Below are 15,714 nucleotides of genomic sequence, written 5' to 3' on the forward strand. Positions count from 1 at the left end.
TCGCAAAATAGACCTCAAATACTCAAACTTGTGCATTAACTGTGATTTTTTTTCTTATTATATGCGGGGGATCAATCAAAAATATTTTTTCAGTGAACGTTTAACAATTTATTTTTTAACCTATAGTTAAGCTGTAATTACCACAAATTGACCTCTAATACTCGAACACATGTACTGATTAGAGAATTCTGGTTCACATTATATGCGAGGATCAATCCAATAAAATAATTGGAAGTGGAAATTTAAAATTGTAATGTTTAAGCTATATTTAAGAGGTAGTGCTCACAAATAGACCTCAATACTCAAATATGTGTATCAAGTATAGAAATCTGGTTCCCATTTTACGTGGGGATCAACCAATATTATTTAGAAATAAGACTAAACAAATTCATGACTTTTACTGTAATCAAGAGTCTCTCAAATAGACAACAACTACCCATACTTGGAAATAAAGTTTACTGGTTTTAATAACAAATAATGTTGTATGGGGCCAAACTAGGCCATGATTACAATTTGTACCGATACTCCAGATAAGGTGTGAAATCCCAAATTGTGCAGCTCTCCAAATATCTGCACTTATTCAACTCCATGCTTTTAAAATTATATATCAATAGAATATATTACTTTAAGTGAAAATATATTCAAAATAGACATAAAATATTATTTCAAGTAAATTAATGATGGGTAATATGTTCAATTGGGCTCAAGCCTCTTATAATTATCTATCAATGGAATATATAACTCGAAATGAATAAAAATGTTTGAAATAAATATAAAACATGCTTTCAAGTAAATTAGAGAATTGTAATATGGTCAACTGGACGCGAGCCTCGTAAAATTATCCATTAATGGAATATATCAGATGAAGTGAAAAAAAGATTGAAAGAAATATAAAATATACTTTCAAGTAAATTAAATAGGGGTAGTAAGATCAATCGGACTCAAGTTTCTTTAAAGCTATTTATTAATACAAAAGTGTTTGAAAGAAATATAAAATATACTTTCAAGTAAATTAAATACAGGTAATATGGCTAATTAGACTCTAGCCTCTTAAAATTATCTATTAATGGAATATATAACTCTGAAGTGAAAAAAATATTTTTTTGGAAATAAATATGAAAAGTTATCTATTAATGTTCGAAATATATAAAATATACTTTCAAGTAAATCAGAGAGGGGTGATATGGTCAATTGGACTCAAGCCACTTAAAACTATCTATTAATGAATTATATAACTCAAGGTGATTTTTTTTGGAAATAAATATGAAAAATACTTTCAAGTAATTTAAAGAGGGGTAATACGGCTAATTGGACTCAAGCCTCTTAAAACTATCTATTAATGGAATATATAACTCGAAGTGTAAAAAACTTTCAAAATAAAATATAAAAACATACTTTCAAGTAAATTAGAGAGGGGTGATATGGTCAATTGGACTCAAGCATATTAAAACTAGCTATTAATGGATTATATAACTCAAAGTGATTTTTTTTAAATATAAAACATAATATCAAATAAATTAAAGAGGGGTAATGTGGTCAATTCGACTCAAGCCTCTTATAGTAATCTATTGCTGGAATATCTTACTCCGAAGTGAAAAAAATGTGAAAAAATGTGAAATAATATTTCAAGTTAGAGAGGGGTAATATGGTCAATTGACGAGTTGTAACGGATTCTCAAAATACTTGAGCAGGCAGTTCAACAGTTCGATCTTCTTGAGAGCTCGCTTCTCCAGCCATGGCGATGGCTACCAGCTTGGGCGGAGAGCCTCTCGATCTCATGTCTAGGGCTTATTCTCGGAGTAATCCTTCCTTCGCCAGACGCGCAATTCGCTTAGCCCGCGGGACGATCGCTCTCAGAAGCTCAATCCGGATGAACAATCACGGTGAGTCCTTTTTGTGTAGGTTTGGTCTTTGAACTTGATCAGTGTTTTGATCGGAAGGTGTGGTTTCTCGGAACGTTTTAGAATATTCTCGACGATATTTTTACTGTTGATCTGATTAGTATGTATTTACAGGTGCAGCAGGAGAAGGCGGCGAGGGAATGGATATTCCTGTTTTATCATGCTCGGAGGTACATTCCTTGATATTTTTTTGGTGTTTGTTTGCTGGATCCGGATGCGAAGTCCCGAGGTTCAATCCGATGAATTCGATGTCAATACTCTATTTGGAACAATCAGATATTTATAAAAACCTCGTGTAGACTAGCTTCCTTTTGTTATTAAATCATCGTTCCTTAACTCTCTCGTTCAAATTCCGCCTATGACACCGGAATCGTTCTAATGTTGTTCGTTTTTTTTTCCTGTTCATCTAATATTTTCTACGAGAAAATCATCGGCGTAGTAATTCTGATTATGTTTCAATGTGGCGAGATCAAGAAAGGTCATAGAGAGGATGAGAGAAAATCAGGCGGCAGAAACTGGGCAATACCTTGCGATGTATTCAAGCATTACGGGAGGAATCACCACGGATCCAGCAGCAATGGTGATACCCTTGGACGACCACATGGTTCATAGAGGACATGGCGTTTTTGACACAGCAGCCATAGTCAACGGGTAAGCCTTGCTAAGATTTGATTTTATACTTGCAAATTTTGACCCGCTGAGCTTCAATTTTAGCTCAAAATTTGATCCCGCGTTCTCAATTTTCTTACCGTCATATCTGTTCAAACTTGAGACGAAGCTTAATAACTTATATTATTCAAAATTTAGCAAAAAACATGGAAGATGAACTCAGTAAAACCAGATAACTGGACTAACATGTGAATAGGATTTGATGCCTGGACTTTCATATTTAGCTTTTTCGCGCTAAAATTTAAAATCTGCATTCTCATTTTTCTTACTACTACACGTGTTTAAACTTGAGATTATGTCGAAGCTTCTCTCAAATAAAAAAAAAGAAAAAGAAAGATGAACTCTGAAAAGCGCAATTACACACCATGTACCCGTGTGAAGTGGATTGTCATGTGGATCGAAATTGCTGAACTGAACATTAATATTAGCATACTCATGCAAAAATTTAGATCCTGCATTCTTAATTTTCTTACCATCACATTTTTTATACTTCAGACCATGTTGAATCCCTTACATTATTCAAAATGAATTAGAAAAAACGGAAGATGAACTGACCTCTGGAAAAGCCAATGATCACTGCAGGTATCTGTATGAAGTGGACCAACATCTAGATCGGATATTAAGATCAGCATCCACGGCGAAAATCACTCCCCCTTTCGGGCGTGAAGCAATGAAGAACATCCTTATACAGACAGTAACAGTGTCCAAATGCCAGACAGGGTCCCTGCGTTACTGGCTCTCCGCCGGACCTGGCGACTTCAATTTGTCTCCTTCAGGCTGCCCCAGAACAGCCCTTTACGCTGTTGTGATCAAACAATACAATGATAATTCACAAAAAAGACGAGGCGTCAGAGTGGTAACCTCTTCCATCCCCATCAAACCCCCCCAGTTTGCAACCACCAAGAGCGTCAATTATCTTCCCAACGTCCTCTCGAAGATGGAGGCCGAAGAGAAAGACACATTTGCAGCTATCTGGCTGGATGATGAAGGGTTCATAGCTGAAGGCCCCAACATGAATGTTGGGTTTGTGACAGAGGAGAGGGAGTTTATTATGCCCAAATTTGATAAGATTTTAAGCGGTTGCACTGCTAGGAGAAGTCTTGTTCTTGCCAAAGAGCTTGTCAGAAAAGGATTGTTGGCAGGAATACAGGTCCGGGACATTAGAGTGGAGGAAGGGAAGAAGGCCTTGGAGATGATGCTCATCGGCAGTGGAGTTTTGATTAAACCGGTCTTGCAGTGGGATGAGGATGTTATTGGCGATGGTGGGCTACCTTAATTTTGTTTGATCTTGATCTTTGGACTTCACGGTTGATGAATTGTTGACTAAAGTTTGGTTTTTTTTCTTGTTTTTGGGGGTTTTTGGCAGGTAAAGAAGGGCCAGTAGCGCTGGCTCTCCTGGATCTGATTCTAGAGGACATGAGATCAGGCCCTCCAGAGGTACGCACCCCTGTTCCTTACACCTAGTGTTATTTCTCGACACTATTTTGTAAATTATCAGACTTAGAAAAGAGTTTTTATTTCAAGAAATTTGTTTTTGAATAAACCTCTTCATAGATTTTTACAAGGGAAAATATCCCATACCTACAAGAATGGCAGACATCAACATTACAGATTTACAATTAAACAAGATCGATCACCTGAGATGTCCAGGGTCAGATCTGGAAATCAATAACACAGCCGTGATTTTTCTCGGCGATCTCAAGGTCGAAGAGAACACCAGCCAGTGGTCTTCCACAGGATCGTCTTAGGATCTTTGGATGTTGATCTTCAGCATTTCCATGTCGGCTGCGGCCCACACCATTTTTAGGATTTTCCGGATTACCCTTTTCCTCGTCTTCTGATTCAAAAAAATTTTAGGAATCAGCAAGAATATATGAAGAATTATTCATGGATATTCATAGAAAGTAATACCTTTGACTCTGACATCCCTTGTGATGCATAGCCACACGGTTGGTGCGGCGGGATCATGTTCTTGGGAGATAGGAACATGCCAATGTCCTTTTTCTGATTCCTAGACACCATTAGGATAGAGAAATCTTCAACTTCCTCACATGATTTCATCTTTGAATCTTCAACAAAATCAAAATCATTCCAATTTAGACCAGACTAGGAGACTATACCTGAATAACAGTAGTATACGGAGGAGGCATGATGATTTCTGGGTTGCCATCGTCACGAAAAGTGAAGTGAACCTGCGGAGAAAGGCAAAAACTACTGAAATGACTAGAATACCCCTCTTGTGGTGGACTGACAAAAAATATATTTACCTGGTGCCGCTCCTTCCACTTTGGAAACACATCATTCCCTAGCAATTGAAAAGTATGGTCTCTCATTTCATCGTTGGTCACAATCAGGCATCTACACTTGATAGCTGCATATAACCAGTACCTGAATCGCACGTCAGAGCCAATGTAATCGATAATTAGACGTCTAAACATCGGGAAAACAGTCTCTGATAGCTCACCAGTCATCATTTGACCCGGTGGGCGTGGCGTATATTGCATCCAAGTCCCTGAGTTTCTCTATCAACTTTGTTGTTCTTGGATCTTTCACTTCTTTTTCATTGATGCGCCGGTTGTGGACGACGATGAGCGGCCATTTCTTTGAAGCAATCTTGTGCCTAATGGCATTACCGACGCGATTTACCTGGTGTCGGATAAATAGGAAAGATTTTAGGATATGTCTGACACGTTGGAACATCACATATGACATGATATCAACTGTCGCAAAGAACTGTGATATTTAGAGAGAAGCCCAGATGAATAGAAGAGTGTTGCTCAGGAACCTTGCTTAGTGAGAATGTCCTCCGGCTGTAAAGACCTACGTTTGCAGCATCAATAACAGCTTCAAATGGACCGTGATAATCCAGCCATTTCTGTCGACAAATTTTTTTTCTGAAGCTGTTAATTCTATATTCCTCATTTTAATGAAAAGATGTTAATCTGTGAAAGATAAGAGTATAATCGGAATTCGAAAAAATCAATCTGAGTGCAGTCTGTCCGTCTACCTTTCTATGTCTAACTAACTGGCTGTCTATCCATCTATCTATCTCTCTATCTATACATAGATCCACATAAATATAAATCTACATATCTCCACTCCAATCTATCTATATAACTACCTATATTACCAATCTATAGATATATATTATATATATATAACCTTCTATCTACCTTACTATTGGTTATCTATAAATCAATAAATCTAGAAATCTATCTATACACGCCTACCAATTTATCTATCTTCTTAAGTGTCTGTCTATCAATCTATCTTTTCTACCAACTCATCTGTCTGTTTATCTGTCTACCTCCACTTTCGTGATGCCCACAATCAGAGTGGAATTACAGCCCAAATCACTGAGAAGCGGCACAGGGTAATTTGAAGATGATCATGACAACAACAAGACCATGACGACGACGTTGACGATGAGGACTATGATGATGATGTCGATGATGGCAATGAGAAGAGATGCAGGAGAATCTGTAGTGGAAGATGATCATGATGATGACGATGATGATAAGCACAGGTGCCGTATAATCTGAAGTAGAATATGATCCGGACGATGAAAATGATGACGATGAATCTGAAGTAGAATGTGATCAGGACGATGCTGAGATTACAATGATGATGAGAATGATGACTATGATAAAGATGACGATGATGACAGTGATAATCTGAGGAGATGATTTTGATGATGATGTGACTATGACGACGAGGACGCCAATATTACAATGACGACATCAATGATGACGACTGTAATCTGAAGCTGAAGATGATCATGATGATGATGCAACTACGACGACGAGGATGTTGAGGACAATGAGGATGATGATGATGCTGATGACGCGACTACGACGCCGAGGATGACGAGGACGATGACATTGACGATGAGGATGAGGATGATGATGATGCGACTAGGACACCATGGACAATGAAGATGACGACAACGATGATGGTAATGATGATGATGATGACGACGATGGACAGAGGCATAATCTGAAGTGGAAGATGATCACGATGATGATGGCAACAATGATGATGAGGATAATGACAAAGACGACGATGGCGATGACAATGATGACAAAGACGAGTTGTGGATGACGATGATGACAATGAGAAGACGAGCATTATAATCTGAATAAGACGATGCCGACAACGAAGACAATGACCATGATGATAATCTGAAGCAGAAGATGATCATGATGATGACACAATTATGACGAAGACGACGACAATTCGATGACGACAATGAACTATGATGACGATGACGATGACGGTGAACCTGAAACTGCTGAATGGTAGAATTGGACTCGCGTTTCAGAGCAACGTCGGCCACGGACCGAGCAAAGCTCTCAGTCTCGACAGGGTCAAGATCCAGAGCCACCAGCCGCTCCCCACACCTGCCACAGACGCCATCTCCACCGACAAAAGCCCGATTCACGGCCCAATTCCCCCGACCAAGCCAGCCGAGCCCATGCCAGCCGCCTCCCCCACTCGCAACTGCCTTCTTCACTCTCTCCTCATCCCAATTCCTCTTCCCCATTCTACCAGCCACAGAGCTCTTAAACCATCTCTCAATTACCTCCCCAGTCTCCTCACTAACTCCTCCCTTTACTCCCCTTAACCTCTGCATCGCATAATACACCTTATCCTTGTCCTTAGTCTCTACAGCCACCTTTAACAGAGCCAAGAGCTCTTCTTCTTCTCCGTCAAAGGCCCCCTCCACAGTAAGGGAATTGCAGTGAGTCCACATCCTGGGATGGAGGATTTGGGGAGGAGAGAGAGATGGAGGGGCATGGGAGGAGAGAGAGATGGAGGGATGGTGTTGTTCTGGAGCTTGGAGAATGTTGGTGGTTGATGATGCCATGGAGGGTTTGATGTGGCGTCTGCTGGGGAAGCGCCGGGGATGGATGATTTGGGGAGGAGAGAGAGACGGAGGGGCATGGGAGGAGAGAGAGATGGAGGGATGGTGTTGTTCTGGAGCTTGGAGGATGATGGTGGTTGATGATGCCATGAAGGGTTTGATGTGGCGTCTGCTGGGGAAGCGCCGGGGATGCAGGATTTGGGGTGGAGAGAGAGATGAAGAGGCATGGGAGGAGAGAGAGATGGAGGGATGGTGGTGTTCTGGAGCTTTGAGCATGATGGTGGTTGATGATGCCATGGAGGGTTGTATGTGGCGTCTGCTGGGGAAGCGCCGGGGATGGAAGATTTGGGGTGGAGAGAGAGATGGAGGGGCATGGGAGGAGAGAGAGATGGAGGGATGGTATCGTTGTGGAGCTTTGGGCATGATGGTTGATGATGCCATGGAGGGTTTTATGTGGCATCTGCTGGGGAAGCGCCGGGGATGTAGGATTTGGGAAGGAGAGAGAGATGGAGGGGCATGGGTAGAGAGAGAGATGGAGGGATGGTGGTGTTCTGGAGTTTGGAGGATGATGGTTGATGATGCCATGGAGGGTTTTATGTGGCATCTGCTGGGGAAGCGCCGGGGATGGAGGATTTGGTGTGGAGAGAGAGATGGAGGGGTATGGGAGGAGAGAGAGATGGAGGGATGGTGTTGTTGTGGAGCGTTGAGCATGATGGTTGGTGATGCCATGGAGTTTGGCTTGGTTCAAGAACGGCCATGCCCGGTAGAGGAGAGAGACATACGACGGGAAGGGAGAGAGGGGATGGGTTGTAGTTGTACTGGATAGAAAAGGAGAAAAGACAGAAATACCCCCAGATGGGCTTTCTCATGTTTTAGGAAGATTATAGGGGTACATGTACAATTTAAATGGAAGCAGGGTATACGGGGGATTTAGTATAAAAACACGTGGCTGGTTAATTTTCTTCGATTTTGGCTATTTTCTTTTTTCTGTGGCCTTCAGCGCGCTGGATTGGTCCGACTGATCGCCTCTCCGCGGAGACGAGACGGTAGTGAAGAATCCGCAATTTCTCTCTACATTTTCGTATCAATTTACTGGTTTCGCCTCGCATTTCAAGGTCGAATTCGATCCTTGATTTTAGAAATTTAGTGTTGTTCTTCGCAGATTTCAGTTTTAATCTCGGGAAATTCTGGTAATTTGTGGCGCAGATGGCTTACGCTTCGGCTGTGGGGGTTCCTTCCTTGTTCCTCGGTGGTAGAAGAGTCGCGCCTGTTGATGTTCGTCAATTGTGTGGTTTCCCTCTGTCTGGAAGCCGAGCACCTCACGGTGAGCTGAGGAAATCTTTTTCTCCATCCTAAGCGTGTTCGTCGCTGGTGATATCTTGGACACAGTGCTCGATTAAATTTTACGTAATCATTTTTCTCTATATTTAAGTGACCGTTTATGGTCGTAATAGTGGTCTGTCTTGATTTTAGGCATTAATTGTTTATATTGTTACGGTATAATTTCTCGTTTCTCGATTAAATAAGATCACAGTTCAATCAACCGCTTCTGGAATATGATTTGGACTTTGATGCAATGATACGTGTAAATGTGGAGGACAATGTACCTTTCGAGCAAATTCACAATAATTAGACCAAAATGTTTCATTGCAATTATAAAAGTCACTAGCAAGGTTTTGATATTCCTGTCTTAGAGGCATTGTCTGTGATCGTTTCTCCATCTTTGATTGAGATTTTTTTATAAAATCATATTTACCCCGCCCGGTTCTTTGATTGACTGAACCGAACATTTCTAAAAAAAATCATAGATGGGATTGTTAATTGTCTGAATTAATGATTTCCTAACAATCCTTGTGGACTGTCTCAGGAAGAAAGATACATCAAGGGGTTGTGGCCATGGCTACTCGCGATGGCTCCGACTCATCTTCTGATAGCATCCTGGATGTCGTCCAAAATGCGGTAACTATTTTTTCTTTGTTTATTACATCTCTTTTATGGAAAGAATTGTCTCCTCTAAATCTGAGTCTGAATTGACTTCATAACATGAAGATTCATATCAGTTTTCTTTGTTATAAAGTTTGATTTAAGCCTGACCATATTTTTTTATCAGTGGTCCAACTCAGACGATCGATTAGCCATCATCGGCGTGGGATTTGCTTCAATTGCTGTGCTTTGGGCATCTTCCAATATCTTCACCGTAAGAACCTCAAGAATAACGCCCGAACCCGCTTATAATTGATGTCCATGTACTATTTATTCTCAGCGTTGTGATCTAATTTAGGTATACCATTAAGTCTACTTTCCAACATCCTGTGTTCTAATTAAGCCGATTCCCATTTCAGGCAATTGACACCCTTCCTGTTGTTCCCAGCGTCTTTGAGCTCATTGGGATTTTGTTCTCATGGGTAATTATTCAGTTATTTGATGTTAGATAATAAATAATTCACCTGATGACCCATCACTGATTTTGAAAATTTTCAGTGGTTCATTTATCGTTATCTCCTCTTCAAACCTGATCGGTAAGATTGGAATTATATCTTATAAATTATTCACTTATCATTTTTTCTGGGGATTTTCTTAACATAATGATTCCATGTGTTTGATTTTTTTTCCAATTCTTTTGTTTTAATGCGTTTAGCGAGGAGTTCTGGAAGAATCTGACGGCTTCAGTAACCGACATTCTTGGTCGTTGACTTGCTTTCAAGCTGTTAACTATTTTGTGTTATTTTGTAAAGTGAGTCTTTACTTCCTAAAATTACTTGCCCTTCATCAGACACGTGACTGAATTATTTCTGGTAAATACAAATATTATGCATTAATTACAATGATACATCTAAGAACTAGATATTATTTTCATGTCTGGCATGCGCTTTGTTTTGGTATGCTGTCTAGGCCTAGTCAGATAGTCAACATGAATATTAATAATGTTTTTTAAGATAAACCTGATTCCTTGTTGATAATTTAGCTTCTTCATTCTGCTATATAATATTGAAAAAAATAGAGAAACCAAGATTGTTTCACATTGAATGATTTCTTCTCCATCCATTGAAATAAAATATCTAGTTCTTCGAGGCATTTATGTATTTCTGAGAAACTTTATTTAAATTTTCAATATAAGAAATTACAACATCGTGTAAGAATGTGTGTTGACTAATAGAATCGGAAAGAATGTTTTCGCAGGCTTGTGAAATATGATGTTAATGGCTGAAATGATATCGAGATGAAAAAATGTTTCCTTAAGCAAATGAACCACTATTTTTGAAACAACTATGAAGGGTCTCTCTACTATGATAGTACTGCGGAAAAAAATAAAGCTACTTTGAAGATTAGTTTATGAAATTCTTGAAAAGATAAAAAATGTGAATTAAAGATTGCTAGTATCCACTAAAAAAGTGTAAATAGACTAGTTGTAAAATTCAAGTGAACATAATGAATCACACCATTATGGTTTGCGTTCATGAAATTCCCACTAATTTTGATGATCATAGCTCAACATCCCCAAATATTAATTCCATTAAGTGCATATAATTCATCTGATACACATTTATTAGACGACTTACACTTGTAAGATAATGAGGAATTTTTCGTTACCTCAGCAATGGCTTAGTTATTTGATTATTCTTGTTTTCTTTTTTCTGGATAAAGTTTAGGAGAGGGATGAATTAGGTATTTAAATTAAATGAACTGAAATCCAGATGAATCATGTTGAATCATTGAGAAGAGTGTTGTCATTTCAATTTATTCTGTGGTTCCTGAACTAAAATAAGAAAACCGGGACCCAATGGATGTGATATCTTATGAGGAATACTTCACATCAAAATGTTTGTCATTTTAAAATTTTCGCTTCAACTACATGATTTTTACGTTCCTCAAGTGGGCGTCTTCAAGCCATTCAAATGCTCGGCCTCTTAATGTATCAACATGATCTTAAAAGTGGAAGATCTCCTCTTCTTGTTGCTAATGGGATGCCAGAAAATCTGATTTCCTCTCCATCCAGTCTCTAATGGAAGCAATAATCACGTAATAGTAAGAGAATAAGAGGGGGGGGACTAAAACTGACTTGTACGGGTATTATAATAGTCCCCTGGAAAAATGTCACAATAGTCCCCACACTGGAAAATTTTTAATAAAAGTTCCCAAGCTCAAAGTATATCTACCAACATAAAAATAATTGTGCACGGAACAAATTTAATTTCATTCTGGTCAAGAAAGGTTACTAGTAGAGGAAATACAATGTGGTAGCTCACCTACTTAGCTCAAAGCAAGTTAAAACATGCAGATGTTTTAATGGCTAACACATGAATACAAGCTGAGAAAAGATGAGATGAAGTTGAGCGTAGGAAATGTCGAAAAGGTTGTCAGAATAACTATATGGATAGTGAAGCTCATGCTTCTCTGGGTAGATTAATTATCTTTAGAAGATTATTATTCTCCAAACGTAATCAAGAACATCATTTCTTTTTTGACACACTTGGATATTCCCTAACTACTGTGAACAATAGTTAATCCCTTTATTTGAGAAAAAAGTTGATATCTTTGTCATCCGAAATCGAGGGAAAAATATCCGTTGGATATTTAATACCATCTCCTAGTCTATATTTCTCATAAGAAGAGCAAGACTTTATGTCGACAAGGCTCATTTTTATGAGCTTAAAAAAAGGGAAAAGAAGATGCATACTTAATGTATTTGATTTTGAATTATATGAAAGTTGATAAGCATGCCTTATAGGTACAATACCCACGTCTCTGATTTTGAAAATGGAGAATGTGCCAACAAAATATTGAGGCCAATACATGTTGATGTATGCTATTTCAATCGGAAAGATAATTCAAAATTTGTGATCAGATCAAAGAGATACATACTTTAGTAAGGAGTTCACATAAGTTCAGGAATGATAAATGTTATCTTAGTTCAGCTGACCTTTCTTCCATACACCTCCAATGAACGTATCATAGAAGAGAGGTTGAAATGCACCTTCTTAGACATAACTTGATCCATAATAAGCAATCAAAATATGGTATTGTTGCTTTGGAAATTGGAATTGCATACCATAAATCATGGAAAATTTCCATTACTTTCTAATCCATAAGAGTCTTGAAAAAATAAAGAAACTCAACTTTAAGTATGTTAAAGTGTGGTCAGTCAAGCCCATAAGATGAGGCCTTACTTGGATAAGCTATGAGGTACTACTTATGTCGTCCTGAGGAACAAAAGGTGTTTCTTGTCGATGGTCAAACTTCTTGGACGACATTTATCTTCTATGAAAAGGCAGTGGGAGCAAAAAAAATCTTTGAACAAATTCTAGATCCCTAAGCATGATGGCCTCATCGGATGAGGACTTACATACCCTAAATTTATTCAAATACACAAAAACTTCATATGTTTAATGATTCAACAAAATGTCCGAGAAACTGTCCCAGAGGTGGCAATTGCTGAACTTTGAAGATGTCATCCTAAAATTATGAATGGGAAAGTTCGGGTGGATTCTGAAATTTGATCTATGTACATAATCTATTTTGGAACTTGATAGAGCTTCCTATTGGTATGTTACCTATTGAATGTAAGTGGGTCTTTAAACTAGGATCAGTCCCAAAAAAAAAGTTGACAACTTTAAGGCAAAGACAGATAGTTGAAAATGACAAAACCTTCTCACTAACTCCCATGATAAGTCAATCATAATCCTTCTCATCATTATAGCACACCATGATTAGGGAATCTGGGAAATGTATGCGAAGTCTGACCTCCGCAATGGAAACCTTGATGAGGAAGGCGTATATGACACAACCTAAAGGTTATACATCCAAGTGTGAAAGTTACAAAAGTCAAACTATGGACTGAAGAAGGTTTCTCTAAGTAGGAATATGAGTATTGTTAATATGATCAATCTGATGTCTTGATTGAGAATGAAGATGAGCATAATTACTTTCATAGTAGCTTATGTATAGGACATTCTACTCATTGGGAATGACGTGGGAATGTTATCCTCAACAAAAAAACTCTCAAAGATCTTCTCCATGAAGGGATTTGGGATAATTAACCTACATATTGGGAATATGGATCTTTAGAGATAGATTAAGGATGTTACTAAATCTCGACAAATCCATGTACATAGAAACCATCACCAAATGGAGTTTTGGGATGGAGAACTCCAAGAGAGGTTTCATGTTGATGAGAACTGCAGTTCAGATATCTAAGGAGCAATCACTGAATCCTCCTAAAGAGATAGAAAATATGAAAAGAATCCTATCTGCCTCGGTGATTGGATCCATGCTGAACACAATGCTATTTATATTTCCCAATGTGGCAATTGATCTAAGTGTCATGAGAAGATTTCAGACTAACCTAGGAGAGGAACATCAGATTACGTGAAAGGAATCCTTAAGTGCTGATCAAGGACTAACGACTGAATTTTGATTTGTGAAGAAACGGATTGGGGTTACACTGACTTTAGTTTACAGTCAGACCTGGAAGATTATAAATTTACATCTGTATTCATGTTCACATTGAATAGAGGCATAATGTCTTGTAAGAGTTCAAAGTCGAGTATCACTCCAAACTTGACTACAAAAGCAGAGTACATTAGTAGATGCCTCTAAGGAAGCATATGATTGAAGAAATTCATCATTGACCTTGGAGTTGTTTCCTAAAGGAGATGTCCTTATCTAAGAGTTCTGTCGATTGAATATGTACCGGAGTCCACAAAATAAGCCCCGAGCTCAATGTAAGGAACGTGTTTGTTCTCTCAAACTGGAATATGTTTGGAAATATATGTGGCCTTCAAGCCAATCACAAATGACATCTCATTTAATATTCATTATAATGAACTTGAAACACTTATAATTGAACCCCTGACTCTTATTATACCTATAATCATCTGCACTTACATGAACTTCTGTTAAAACCATTTATGTAGGTTCTTCTAGATTCAACACATAGTGAATCATATCACATAACCATTTTACAAATTTTAAGTAAAATATTTTTTTAAAATAATGCAAAATATTACTCACATTGAAACTTAAAATCATAACATGATATTCAGGCTTGGAAGAATTAAATAATGATCACTTCAACAATTTTCCTTGATTATTTATCAAAATTTTAATATAAATAATTATTTTACTTATCTTATGTTATCCAAATAAGAAACTGCTGCATGCCAGAATGGTTTGGGTTTTGGAACGCAGATCCCTAAAAATTAGGAGAAATGGATGAGTAAAAGTAACTAGATGGATGCAAATGTTTGTGTTTTGTGCTCTTTTAGGAGTATTTATATCCATTAAAAGTTTGGTATGTGTGGTAATCTTATCAATATTTTTCAGAATATATATTTATATGAATAACTTATAAATAATTAATCAATTATTAATTAAATTATCCATGTTCTCATTTATCGGATATGCTTCAAGTGATTATGAAATGAGGTAGGGTTTACCTTCTTGTAATTGAATTTGTGAAGTTTATTTAACCTTCATCTGATGCATCTCATCTCATGTATCATCACTTTTATCTTAGTTAATAGTCTCCAACTTAGATCCAAAAGACATCAAATAAATTTCAGTTTCTTTCTCCCCACTAATGAGCTTCATAAATTCCCGTATGTATTCAGTAGGATGTCTACTTTTGTTGCAATGCATTCAAGAATATGGAGGTCGACAGATGGGCTTGGATCAGCAACAAGTCAACCTTCCAAATCTTATGTTCTCGTGGTGGAGACATGTTAATTTTTTTATCAAGTCAGTGAAAATTATATTGAGTGTTTGATTTAAGTTGGCATAATAATTCTTATTATTTGCAAGGACCTGCATCATTTGGTGGCTTATTTGATGCTATACTACCGTTTGAGTATGTAGTGGGCTGGGTCTATATTTACTTTTAGTTCTTGGATTTATATGAGATAGTTGCAAGGGTTCAACAAGTTAGAGGATGGTATATGTTCCTTTTGGGCTGATATAAAAGGTTCTCTTAACTTTAGGCCAAAGTATTTTCCAGATGACTGATTTTATGGGCGTTGTTTACTGACATATATTATCTTTTGCTGTAGACTGGATAGCTTCTGGGAAAACTAATAAATTCAATAGATATAAAAATGAGGTCCAGAAGTAGGAGCCCATGTGATTATGATTACAATAATAATTATTCTTTTACATATCATTATGATTATGATGAAAAGTCATTAAAAATTGATGAAAAATATTGGAAAATAGTTTTGACCGGATCACAATAATTATGATGTTGATCATAGTTTCTTCTAATGATAAAAAATAAGATTGGGATCG

General features: G+C 37.7%; 3 protein-coding genes across 5 annotated transcripts; 2 read left to right on the top strand and 1 right to left on the bottom strand.

Annotated features, from left to right (window-relative positions):
- The first annotated feature begins 1,696 nt into the window (after nucleotides 1-1,696).
- Nucleotides 1,697-4,113, top strand: ADCL (D-aminoacid aminotransferase-like PLP-dependent enzymes superfamily protein). Its single transcript, XM_078582723.1, has 5 exons — nucleotides 1,697-1,883; nucleotides 2,016-2,071; nucleotides 2,380-2,552; nucleotides 3,153-3,832; nucleotides 3,937-4,113. Exons 1-5 carry the CDS (start codon nucleotides 1,736-1,738, stop codon nucleotides 4,032-4,034), a joined length of 1,155 nt encoding a protein of 384 aa, XP_078438849.1. The 5' UTR covers nucleotides 1,697-1,735; the 3' UTR covers nucleotides 4,035-4,113.
- On the bottom strand, nucleotides 4,082-8,207 carry LOC144709242 (uncharacterized). 2 transcript variants are annotated; one of them, XM_078582722.1, is made up of 7 exons: nucleotides 6,853-8,207; nucleotides 5,356-5,445; nucleotides 5,035-5,216; nucleotides 4,838-4,958; nucleotides 4,691-4,762; nucleotides 4,482-4,581; nucleotides 4,082-4,404 (listed from the first exon to the last, which is right to left on the bottom strand). In XM_078582722.1, exons 1-7 carry the CDS (start codon nucleotides 8,161-8,163, stop codon nucleotides 4,223-4,225), a joined length of 2,058 nt encoding a protein of 685 aa, XP_078438848.1. In that variant the 5' UTR covers nucleotides 8,164-8,207; the 3' UTR covers nucleotides 4,082-4,222. The 2 variants fall into 2 exon arrangements, with proteins under 2 accessions (XP_078438848.1, XP_078438847.1); XM_078582721.1 differs by having other exon boundaries at nucleotides 4,082-4,407.
- A 14-nt stretch (nucleotides 8,208-8,221) lies between these two features.
- On the top strand, nucleotides 8,222-10,259 carry LOC144709244 (CURVATURE THYLAKOID protein). Of its 2 annotated transcripts, none has more exons than XM_078582725.1 (7): nucleotides 8,222-8,480; nucleotides 8,641-8,758; nucleotides 9,302-9,393; nucleotides 9,545-9,631; nucleotides 9,777-9,839; nucleotides 9,916-9,953; nucleotides 10,073-10,259. In XM_078582725.1, exons 2-7 carry the CDS (start codon nucleotides 8,641-8,643, stop codon nucleotides 10,125-10,127), a joined length of 453 nt encoding a protein of 150 aa, XP_078438851.1. In that variant the 5' UTR covers nucleotides 8,222-8,480; the 3' UTR covers nucleotides 10,128-10,259. The 2 variants fall into 2 exon arrangements, with proteins under 2 accessions (XP_078438851.1, XP_078438850.1); XM_078582724.1 differs by having other exon boundaries at nucleotides 8,232-8,549.
- The last annotated feature ends 5,455 nt before the right edge of the window (nucleotides 10,260-15,714 follow it).

Source organism: Wolffia australiana, chromosome 11, assembly GCF_029677425.1.
Source record: "Wolffia australiana isolate 7733 chromosome 11, ASM2967742v1".
In the NCBI taxonomy this organism is placed as follows: domain Eukaryota; kingdom Viridiplantae; phylum Streptophyta; class Magnoliopsida; order Alismatales; family Araceae; genus Wolffia; species Wolffia australiana.